We start from the raw sequence: 12669 nt of genomic DNA, 5'->3' as shown, positions 1-12669 counted from the left end.
GTCGGCCCCCGCGGCCAGCTCAGTAGTTCCGGGTCAGCGCGGCCCGTCGAGGGCCGTCCACCGCCGCCCTGTCTAGGCAAGAGGAAGAGGAACCGGGGCCCTCTGGCCGCAGCCAGGCGGGTCAGCGGAGGGGGCCAGGGCGGCGGGCCGTGAGGGGGAGCGGGCCTGCTGCCAGACCGGAGGGCGCGTGTAGGGAGCGGCCTGGCGGGAGGGTTGGCCCGGGAGAGAACGGGCCCGCGGGTGGGGGGTGGCGGGGTAGGGCGGGGAGAGCGTCCGGGGAACCTACCGCAGACGCCGTTCTGTGAATGGATTCCCTCCACCGAAGTCGGCACCCGCCTCCCGCCCAAGCTCTCCGGGAAGGGCTGTGTGAGCCAGATTTTTGGTTTAATCTTCAGAGCCCAACCCTGAGAACCTCCTGTGGTTCAAGTAATAGGCCTCGTGGGGAGGGAGGCGGATTTTGTTTGTTGTTCTTGCTGTTTTTTTTTTAATGTTTATTTGTATTTATTTATTTATTTATTTATTTATTTTTTGTGAGAGAGAATGTGCCAGCAGGGGAGGGGCAGAGGGCGAGGGTGAGGACGGGATCCAAGGTAGGCTCCAAGCTGACAGCGGAGAGCAAGATCTGGGCTGGAACTCACCAACCAGGAGAGCAAGACCTGAGCCAAAGTCAGATGATTAACCCACGGAGCCACCCAGGCGTCCCCATTGCTCTTACTTATTTATGTAATTATTTTACAGTGTGTTGTTTGTTCCCAGAAACAACTTGGTTGAACCTTTCTTTGCCTTTTTGCTGATTCCGCCTTACTTGCTGACGAGACCAAAACTCTACACAGCTCCTTGCACTGACTGTTTTGTACGTTTAAAAATATGTGCTACTGGTAGAAAATTAGAAGGCAGTGACTTAGAATTGTAATAAATTAGCGTTCCTTATCTAGCCTTGAAGAGTAGAACACGCATTTAAAAATAATGAACAGCTACTACATGGAAGGCAGAGGCTATGGTAAAGGGAAAGTCAATCCAACTTTCAAAGAGTAGGAGAAAGGGTGCTTCCTGTGGAACTGGTTATGATGGAAGGAGAGGTCCCTTTTGTCTTCATTGTTGCTTAGATGATAAATGCTGAAGAAATTTTATCTGAAAGAGAGAGGCTTCGATATCTGGGAGTTTAGAAGAGCATTTGGAGGTGGGCAAGTGTTTCTATTCTATTTAACTAGGCAATGGGATCACCAATCCAGAACAGGAACTTGCTGTTTAGTATCCCTGGCAGATGTTTTGTCCAAATTTGTATTTTAATGATGTTTGTTGGACATTTGTTAAGAGTCCCGAGTGGTAGATGGTTCACTTGATCAGAAGGCGCGCTCTCTCTCAGGGCGCCTGGGTGGCTCAGTCAGTTAAGCATCTGACTTCGGCTCAGGTCATGATCTCAAACCTCAGGTTTAAGGTTTGGAGAGTTCCAGCCAGAGTTGGGCTCTGTGGGGATAGCTCAGAGCCTGGAGCCTGCTTCAGACTGTGTCTCCCTCTCTCCCCTACTTGTGCTCTGTGTCTCTCTCAAAGATAAATGAACATTAAAAAAATTAAAAAATATTTCAAAATAGGGAAGCTATCAGGGAAGAGATATTTGTCATCTTGTTGTATTTACATACCATTTCCTTTAACCAGTTGTTCCTAGACTGCTGTCTAGCCTCATCTCCTAACTTTCTTTCCTTCATCCCCATTCACCCCACTCCAGTGGTTCTCATTCTTGGCTGCACCTCAGAACGACAAGTAGAACCTAGAAAGAAATAAATCTAGGGACTCCACTCCATATGCATTTAAATCAGAATCCCTGGGAGTCAAGATTGGGCTTGTTTTCCCCTGCTATTTGTTTTTGTTTTAATCTGTACAGATGATTCAGATGCATAATTAGGTTTGAAAAACAAATGCCTTATTCCCAAGCCACTTAAACCAAGCTGTTCCTTGGATGAGCTACAATATTTTATCCTTTACTTTTCCTATTCCTTTTACTTAGAACATCTTCTCTTTTTATGCTCATTTACCTGTTTCTTATTTAAGATCTTTCAAGCTCAATCATAACTTTCCTTGAATCCCCATCCCCTCCCCAGGCAGAATTAATTGCTTCTTCCTTAGCATTTTGTTCATACAGAAGAAGCCCTCTCATTGATGCACTCCAGACCCATAACCTAGTAATAAATTGAAAAAGTCGATTAAACATTGAAGTGTACACTTCATATTTTTTAATTTTTAAAATATTTTTAATGTTTAGTTTTGAGTGAGACAGAGTGAGTGGTGGAGGGGCAGAGAGTCAGAGGGAGACACAGAATCCAAAGAAGGCTCCAGGCTCCGAGCTGTTAGCACAGAGCCTGATGCAGGGCCTGAACTCACAAACTCTGATATTGTGACCTGAGCTGAAGTTGGATACTCAACTGACTGAGCCACCCATGTGCCCCTGAAGTGTACACTTTATAAGGATGAACTTAATAGTATATGAATTTTCTCTAAATAAAGCTTTTATTTTTAATTTTATTTGAGACAGAGAGCATATGCAAGGGCCAGAGAAAGAGGGAGACAGAAAATACTAAGCAAGCTCCAAGCTGAGTTCATTGCAGTTCTTGAACTCCTCAATCCTGAGATGGTGACCTGAGGTGACCAACTAAGCCACCCAAGGATCCCAAAGCTACTTTCTGTTGTTGTTGTTGTTGTAGTCAGTTTAACCAGAGAGTCATGATAAAAATATTACATGAATATCTTAAACATTTTGTTTTAGCCTAAAACAACTATATGCCCATTTGCCAATCTACTGAGAAGGTCCATGGCCTTTTCTTTACACAAGGTCTGATAAGAGTTTTGTGTTGCATTTTTCGCTTAAACTATACCTCTAAACCATCAGCAAAGACTTCTAAAATTTCGTTCCTTTAAGAGGAAAATAACTTAAAGCACTTTTGAGTGCAGATTTCTCCTTTATAATCTTTTATTGTTATCTCACACATTCAAACAACTCACTCTTTGGGGGTCTTTCCAGGATATTAAACATTAGTTTTTAAAGAGTGAAATTTATTTCCATACTATTTCATTGCTTTATGTACTATTAATTATGAAAGCACAATAACAAGTACAACTGGCATAAACAGGTTTGGGAACAAACAGAGGCAACTTACTGTCAGATTGTACTGATAGGAGAAGAAGTAGATTCAGTGGAGAGTAGTTTCCTAACCAGTCAGTCAGCATGGTGTGGGAATTAGCATTTTATGATTTACAAAGGAAATAGAATGAGTTCATTGGTTAGAGTTTTAAGTGTAGGCAGACTAAGACAGTGACTACTATACTTCTACATTTTCATTATCTTACTATGTGTCTATCTCCTTTATAGAGACCTAGAGCATTCTGAGGGCAGAGATAGTGCCTGCCTATTAAAGGAAGCTTTTAGGAAATCCCTAAAAGTTCTTCTATCACCATATATATATATGTATATATATATATATATATATATATACACACACACACACACACACACACACACATATATATATCTTTAGTCTTCTTATGAGTACAAGTGAAATTCTGAAAAACTGTAAATAGTTGTTTTTAAGCCATTTACATTAATTCATGGCTCCTTCAAGAAAAGTAGAAGATTACAAATTTCCTTGTTAAAAGCATATAAGTTTCCTAAAAACATTAATTTCCTAAGGCTGCCATAGCAAATTCCCACAAACTGGATAGTTAAAAGCAACAAAAATGAATTCTCTCATTGTTGAGGAAGCAGAAGTCCCAAATCTAGCTGTCTCACAACCATGTTTCCTTCAAAGTGTCTAATTTTCCTTGCCTCTTCCAGCTTCTGGTAGCTCCAGGTGTTTGTTCTGTGTGTCTCGAGCCTCCTATGGTCTTAATATGTGTCTGAATCCCAAATCTCCCTCTATCTTTCTGCTATAAGACCACTTGTGTGGAAATAATGGCCAACTATATGAGAACAAGCAAAGATTATGCAGAGCTTGCCATGGCAAGGAAGTCAGCCTGCATCACTTGTGTGTTGGTAAAGTAGGAAAGCTATATAGTGGAAAAAAAGGAAATCTTCAGGTATACCCTGATTAGAAGCAATTGGCATGGGGAAGCTGTAAGTGAGCTAACTAGAAGCAAGGCATCCTATGTGATTGGTTAAATGTGCATATTTGGCTTTCTCTGATTGATCTCAAGATGGAAATGGGGACAAAAATTAGGGACCCTGTCAGTTATTCAGCAAACACTGGTCATTTGGGGCAAGTTGTTACAGGAGTTTTTGTTTGGCTTCTGGAATTGTTATTAGAGATAGTGGTCTGGCTTCCTATAAGTGTGACTTATAGACAGAGAGCAGGATGGTTTCCTGGTCTGGTTACTGTAGGAAACGGGTTGGTCTCCTGAGTTGATTGCTGCAGGTTGTGGGTCAGAATTCTGTATTTATATATAGTCTAGCTACTGTTTGCATAGTCAGTCTCTCACCGGTCATTGGATTTAGAGCCAATCCTAAATCCAGGATGATCTCATCTCAAGATCCTTAACTAAAGCTGCAAAGACTATTTTTCCAAATTAGCACATTTACAGGTTCTAGAGGTTAGGACACAGACATATGGGCGGGGGTGGGGGGCACACCATTCAACCCACAAGCTCCTCTTGGTTTAGAAATCATGCTTATTTATAGACATAGAAAGTTAAAAACAAAACAAACAAACAAAAAAACCTGTTTCTTACTGTTCTGAATGAAATATGTAGGTAGGTTGTGACCAGATTTCATCATAGGCCTATCATTTCTATTTGAAACAGTTGCCTAGCCATCCCTTAAAGCTTGGATTCAAGCTACTGATCAATCTTTGTATGTCTACACTTTAAAACAAGACATTTTTCATTTTGGTAGTCCATTACTAGTGGAACATTCAGAGAAATCTCACCTTTGGTTGAAAGTTAGAAGCAGTGTGGTTAAGGTATTAATGTTGCCTATATTGTTTTTGATAGGAAGTTAAGGAAACTACAAATTCTCTGGGTTTGTTTTCTTTTTCTATTTTCAGCATCCTGAAACCTTAATCTCATTACCTAGTCAAAAAAGAGAGTAATGCCTATTCTTAGCAGATCCTAACACACTAGTATATAATAGGTATAAATACATTTTTAATGACTCAATTAATTAATTCCTTTGGATGATGTTATAACTTCTCTTGAAAACATGTGGTTGAAAAGACTTACAGTCTTTTTACCTGAAATGCGAATATACTTACTTATTTGTGCAGTGGGTGACATTTTCCCCACTATTATCTTTATTTGTTAGAATCGAACCACCCAGATCTGATTTCATCATATTTATGACAAATGTAGACCATAATTTAAAATTTGCTTGATTTCAGGGAACTCTTTAATCTCATCTTTCCCTGGGTTAATTTTTTAGATTTCCCAGCTAAATATCAGCATTAAACTCCCCCTCCCACTTAGAAAACAAAAATAGTTTCACATAAAGAAAAATTATCTTCCAGATAATGTTTTGTTTTTTGAGAAGTATCTATTATAAAAGGCTAGTATGAAATTATAAACTACTTTAACTGCCTAGCAAGTTCACATGGCAGCTTTTCCCCTTGAGAATGAAAAGTGGGGCTTATGTGACACAGTTTCATATACACAATTGCCTACTCTTAGTGCTTCTAAGGCAAAAGCTCTCAAAAGCCCAGAGGAGTTTGACAGTCATGCTTTATTTTACTCATTAACTTGGAGGAGGTACCAAATGATGAGTTTCCAAAAGCTGGAACCATGGCCTTTAAAAAATATCCCAAGGGTCAAATGAGGGGCTTGCCTCTTCAATGCAAAAGAGATAATGCACAAATTATGCTTATCACAGTGCTGTAGTACATGTTAAGTGCCTAATAATGTTAATTTGAGTCCTAATTGTTTCAAATTCCATCCTTCTTACTTGCTGGATATGTGACCTTTGGCTAATTTCTTAATTTCTCCAAGTCTTAGTTTACTAATCTATAAAATATAGGTAAAAATAATATCTAGCTTATAGGATTGCTCTGAGGGAAAACAAAGATAGTTCATGTAAAAGCACTTAGAACAATTCCAGTTAATTATAAGTACTCAATAAATGTTGATTATAGTTAATGTAGAAGAATGATAGTTTATTATAGTATTTTTATTACCTTGTTTTATGTAAAGCTAATTTTTTAAAGTATATTTTCTAAATGATTGTGTTTCATATGTAGTTTGAACATTTACTACCAAATACCATAGATACTGTTTTTTTTAAAGTCAGAGTCACTTAATTTGTCTTTATATTCCTCAAAATGCCTTATATATTATATGTACCCATATATATGGCTTGAAGGAAAGAGTAATTGATATGGCCTAGTCTCTAAACTCTTCTTTTCATTGATTTAAGCAATTGTAATGAATTATCAGTAGATGGCAGTAGTTTGTTTTCTTTTTTTTTTTTTATCTTTTGTCCATTTTACAATAGAGATCCAGAAAAAACTACATCTTTCCCAATTTTAAAGCACATATCCTTTCACAAATAGTTGGTTTACATGAATGTCACCCAAGAGTTTTTCAATTTATGTTGCTTCAGAAATAGAGATCAAGAAATACCCGTTACTTTTTATTATATGAATATACCAGTTATATACCAGTTAATTTTTATTATATAAATATAATGTTTTTCATTTTTTAAGATTTCTCCAACAAAAATGAGTAAGACACTATGTGTCTTCCTAGAGCTTATATCTATTGGGGAAATATGTATAAAATAATGGAAATAATAGGAATAAAAACTGTTAAGTAACAGGAATTTGCTAAATGTTGTCATGCATTATTTCAGTTAGTCCTCACAATAATCCTAATGAGACAGGTATTACTGTTGTTTTTGTTTTATAGATAAAGAATCTGAGGCCCAGGTTGGAAAGAATTTACCTAAGAAACTAGTAAGTGGTACAACCTGAATTCAAAGCTGGCTCTATCTTACTCTATGTCCTAAACTGTAATCCTTGTATAACAGAGATATGGAAACAATTGCACTAAAAAGAGGGAGGGATCATATTTATGCAGAAAGATCAAGAAAGACTTCTTAAAGAGGATGCCATCTGTGATGAAGTTGAAAGATTCGTTGTGATGTGGACATGGCGGAAACAGTATTTTAGGAGCATTATTCTAGCAGTAGAATGGAGTAAATTGAAATGAAGATCGACTACAGACACCTAGAAAGTGCCAGGCACCATTTCAGGTCTCTACCTTTGTGGAGCTTATATTAGTAAAGGGAGATAGCAAAGAAACAAATGTATATAAAATATCAGTGGTGACAAATGCTATTAAGAAAAATGAGGCAGGGTCAGAAAATGGTGAATGCAGAAGGGGAGGACATGTTTTAAAGAAGGTTATCAGGGCAGGCTTCTCTACTAAGATACTATTTGGAAGCCCTAAGTAGATAGTGGATTCCAATATAATTTAAAGATAGAACCAATAGGTTTTGCTAAAAGAATTACATGCAGTGTGTAAGAGAAAAGTCAAGGTTCTGGCTTGTCCTTTGGTAGACAATTGAGGCAGAAGTCCTGGGCCACATACTTAGAGAATATCTTAAGGGGTTTCCCAAGGGGCCTATGAAACATCAACAGTGAACTCTTATTTATGATTATCTTGATCAAGTCTTGTTGAATTGTTGTGTGTTGCACACTTTTTTAGAGAATTCCTTGCTAATATATCCAAGGTTTTGGGCCTAAACAAGAAAAAACTTTTATATGAGATGGAGGAGACTGTGAAGGGGCAGGTTTAGTGGTGGTGGTGGTAGAGTGAACAGAGAAATACAGAGTTCAGTTTGGAAGATATTAGGTTGAAATGTCTGCAAAAATCCAAGTGAAGATACCAGGTAGGCAATTTTGGTAGGAGTCTTGAGGTCAAGAAGGATGGTCAAATTAGAGATATTAATAGGATAAAACCTGTAAGTGGGTTTTAAGACTATGCAACAAGATGACATCATGAAGAGTGAGTATAGAGGCGATACCTGAGGACTTAGCACTGGGACACTGACATAGATGAGGAAGCTGAGGAGGAAGGAACTAGCAAAGGAAACCCTAGACAGAGTCCATAATAACTACTCACTATGTATGTCAGGCTCTACGCTAAGCATCCTACACATATTACTTTAATTATTATGACAGCCTTGTGAGGCTTTATAGATGAGGACCCTGAGGATTAGAGAAGTTAAGAAATTTGCTCAAGGTCATAACAGCTAAAAAGCAGGAGAACCAAGATACAAATACAGTTCAGTTTCCCTCCAAAGCTCTTTCACTTAACCATTGTGTTTTAATTCTCGGAACTAATGATGAAATATCCTTGTCATCTCTTTGAGGTATTTGATAATCAATTTGCTTTCAGGATCACCAGGCTCTATGACAGGAAAAAAAACACAAAGAAAAGTGAGAAATTATCAATATTGATTATTTTATAGGCACAAAGAAGGTCAACCAAAAAGGGGGAAAGAGATATAGAAGAATGTCAGGCAACAAAGAAATGAAGAGTCCAGGAGTTCCTGAAGAAGGTAATGAAGGAGTCTTAAGAAATAAATAAAAGATAGCAACAAAAAAAGAGTATGATAGGATGATTGTGTTAAAATTTATAGCCAAATGGAATAATGGGAAACTGTTAAATTTCTCCCAGAAAAAAACTTATATGATGTTTAAAAAAGGCATAACAATCTGGAAATATAGGCCTATAATGAAAATTCATCAACTATAATTGCCATATAGTTGTTATGGTAGCACTATAATTATATGTATAAGTGGTCTGGATAAAAAAGATTAAGACAATCAAAATATTTATACTGTTCCATACAAGAACAGGTATAACATTACAGTAGGTGATTCTGAATTGTATAGTATTGCATTTGATTTTGGTTTTGTTTATAATCAGAAAGGGAATATTACCAACCTTAAATCTACTTTATAAGAATCATCACATTTTTCATGTCTTTGAATAAAGAAACACTAACTTTCTTTGAGTGTTTACACTTAAATTTTTATCATGTATTTTATTCTTTTGTCTAGCTCTGGCTAACCAAGGCACATCTTCACTAACTGATGTTGTAGAGCAAGTTACAAAGCAACAACAATCACAAACATCAGAGATAGAAAAAAACAAAAAAGTTCTGTTCCACTTGCAGGTAACCTATTTCATATAGTTTTTTAAATAAGTCTTTACCGTCTTCAAAACAATATTACATTATTAATAGGGAAGTTATTAAGGATACTTAATTTAGGGAGGCAATTTCTAAACTCCCGTTTTTCATGTTTACTCCTTCCTGATTATTCTGCTATCCGTAAGTGAAGTCTGTACAAGTATTCCAATTTCATGGAGCATTTTACACATCCAATATACAAGGATTCAACAATTTCACTGCAACTGTAGTATGTACAGATAAAACCCAATGTATCACATAGAATTATTTTAAATTCACTGCTATTTGATAGTTGTTTTTAAGGTAGTGTTTTTAAAGCCATGGCTTGTGAGTTATAGTTGTCACTGAAGATTTCAAGTTGATAAGAAACATTTTTGTGTTCCGTAGATTTCATAATATATTTGTAATTCCACTGCAAGGAATCTGGGCATATTTCCACAAGCATACTTGTGTTTTTTATGTTTTTCTTTTTTTTTACATGCAGCACAATTAGAGTTATATTCTGTTAATATAGCTAAAGAAGCAAAAATGGAAATAGTATCTTTATTCTCTGCTTTGTAAAGGTTATTACTAAATATATTAGGGAAATGAAAAGAATAGGCTCTACAGCCCAGGTGCCTAGTTTGAAAGACAAAATTTGCCACCTTTAGCTCCATGGTTTAATTTCTTTGTGCTTCTGTTTTCCTATTTGTAAAATGAAGATAATCATATGACCTACCTAGAAGTTTCATGAGAATTAAATAAATTAATATTTGTAACCATATATAAAGTATTCTGCCGGGGCCTTCGTGGACAGTATAGATTTGGCTTTTGATGTTGGCTTTAGGTATTAATTCATCATTCATATGATGATAATTATACTATTCATGGTAATATGGATATCCTATAAATATCTGCATTGCATCACTCATGTTTAGAAAAGAATACATTTTTTTTAATGTTTTATTTTTATTTTTGAGACAGAGAGAGACAGAGCATGAGCAGGCAGGGGCAGAGAGACAGGGAGACACAGAATTGGAAACAGGCTCCAGGCTCTGAGCTGTCAGCACAGCCCGATGCAGGGCTCGAACCCACGAACGTGAGATCATGACCTGGGCCAAAGTCGGAGGCTTAACTGACTGAGCCACCCAGGTGCCCCAAAGAATACATTTTTTGCAAGAGAATATAATACAAAAATAATAATGCCTTAGCTTTCGATAAAGAAATATTTTGTAAAACTTCAATGAGTTTCACAGATGTTATTTCACTTATATTGAAGGCTTACTTTCTATTAAGCATTATGCCAAGCATTGTCCTCACTCTTAAGTTGCTCACCATCTATTTATGAGGGAGACAAATAAATAAATAATAGTAAGGGAGTAATGTCAACAATAGAGACATATTTAACACTGAAGAAGGAGTGATCACAAAGTGATTTTTCAGTTGAGTTTAAAAGAAGACAGCTGGAAGGATGCCTGGGTAGCTCAGTCACTTGAGCATCTGATTCTTTGATTTGGGCTCAAGTCATGATCCCAGGATTGTGTGATCAAGTCCTATGTCAGCACTGAGCCTGGAACCTTTTTGGGATTCCTGTTCTCTCTCCTTCTGCCCCTGTCCCTTGCTTGCACTCTCTCTCTCTTTCTCAAATAAAATTAAAAGATTTTTTTAAGTCTTTACAAAAAAAGGAGACAGTTGGAGTTCACTTCAATAATTGGGTATCTGGGAGAAGATTAAGGGTTAGGTTCTAAGGAAGATGGTATTCCAAACATCCAGACAAGATTCTAAGAAAATTCACAGAGGCATGAAGTAGCATTAATATATTTATAGACCTACAGTTGACCCTTGAATAACAGAGTGTTAGGGGTGCCCACCCTTGGCCCAATTAAATACACATATAACTTTGGACTCCTCAAAAACTTAACTATTAGTAGCCTATTGTTGACTAGAAGACTTACCAATAACATAATCTATTAACACATATTTTGTAAGTTATATGTGTTAATTACTGTGTTCTTACAATAAAGCAAGCTGGAGGGAAAAAAACTGCATTAAGAAAATCACAAGTAGGGTGCCTGGGTGGCTCAGTCAGTTAAGCGTCCAGCTTTGGCTCATGTCATGATCTTGTGATCTGTGAGTTCGAGCCCTGCATCAATAGCTCAGAGCCTGGATCCTGCTTTGGATTCTGTGTCTCCCCCTCCCTCTGCTCCTTCCATGCTCATAATCTGGCTCTGTCTCTCAATAATAAATAAACTTAAAAAAGTTTAAAAAAATCACAAGTGATCAATGAAACCAAGAGTTGGTTTTTTGAAAGAATAAACAAAATTGATAAACCTCTAGCCAGGCTTCTCAAAAAGAAAAGAGAGAGGACCCAAATAGATAAAAACACAAATGAAAATGATTTATTAAAACCAATCCCTCAGAAATACAAACAATTATCAGGGAATACTATGAAAAATTACATGCCAACAAACTGGACAACCTAGAAGAAATGAACAAATTCCTAAATGCACACACATTCCAAAATTCAAATGGGAAGAGATAGAAAATCTGAACAGACACATAACTAGGGAAGAAATTGAAGCAGTTATCAAAAATCTCCCAAAAAAAGAGTCCTGGAGCAGATGGCTTCCCTGGGGAATTCTACCAGACACTTAAAGCAGAGTTAATACCTATCCATCTCAAGCTCTTCCAAAAAATAGAAATGGAAGGAAAACTGAACTCATTCTATGAAGCCAGCATCACTTTGATTCCCAAACCAGACGGAGACACAGAAAAAAAGAGAACTACAGGCCAATATCTGTGATGAATATGGATGCAAAAATTCTCAACAAGATACTAGCAAATCAAATTCAAAAGCATATAAAAAGAATTATTCACCATGATCAAGTGGGATTCATTCCAGGGTTGCAGGGCTGCTTCAATATTCATAAATCAATCAATGTGATACATCCCTTTAACAAAAGATAAAATAAGAACTATATGATTCTGTCAGTAGATGCAGAAAAAACATTTGACAACATACAGCATCTTTTCTTAATAAAAACCCTCAAGAAAGTCAGGATAGAAGGAACATACTTAAACATCATAAAAGCCATTTATGGGGGAGTTTAATACTCCACTGACAGCAATGGATAGATCAACCAGACAGAAAAATCACTAAGGAAACAATGGACCTGAATGACACATTGGAACAGATGGAACTGATAGATATATTTAGAGCTCTGCATCCTGAAGATAGGAAATTCACCTTCTTTTCGAGTGCACATGGCACATTCTCCAAGATAGACCACATACTGGGACATAAAGCAGCCCTCCATAAGTATATACAAATAGAGATCATACCATGCACACTTTCAGATCATAATGCTATGAAACTTGAAATTAACCACAGGAAAAAGTCTGGAAAACCTCCAAAAATGTGGAGGTTAAAAACCACTCTACTAAAGAATGATTGGGTTAATCAGGCAATTAGAGAAGAAATTAAAAAATATATGGAAACCAACGAAAATGAAAATACA

The 12669-nt window shown here is 37.0% G+C and overlaps 1 protein-coding gene across 5 annotated transcripts in view; it reads left to right on the top strand.

Moving 5' to 3' along the window:
• The first annotated feature begins 37 nt into the window (after positions 1-37).
• Positions 38-12669, top strand: part of CCDC122 (coiled-coil domain containing 122) — a 28578-nt gene continuing 15946 nt past the window's right edge. Inside the window, exons 1-5 of one of the 5 annotated variants that reach the window (XM_029936693.1) lie at positions 38-120; positions 757-853; positions 6880-6926; positions 8447-8536; positions 9042-9157. In XM_029936693.1, coding sequence (XP_029792553.1) covers positions 8491-8536; positions 9042-9157 — 162 coding nt within the window. In that variant the 5' untranslated portion in view covers positions 38-120; positions 757-853; positions 6880-6926; positions 8447-8490. Of the gene's footprint in view, positions 121-756; positions 854-6706; positions 7226-7248; positions 8537-9041; positions 9158-12669 lie in introns of those variants that run through there. The other 4 variants (XM_029936695.1, XM_029936694.1, XM_029936697.1 and 1 more) reach the window with 4 other exon arrangements.

Source organism: Suricata suricatta, chromosome 4 (genome assembly GCF_006229205.1).
Source record: "Suricata suricatta isolate VVHF042 chromosome 4, meerkat_22Aug2017_6uvM2_HiC, whole genome shotgun sequence".
NCBI classification, from domain to species: Eukaryota; Metazoa; Chordata; class Mammalia; order Carnivora; family Herpestidae; genus Suricata; species Suricata suricatta.
This window is presented reverse-complemented; position numbering and strand designations above follow the sequence as displayed.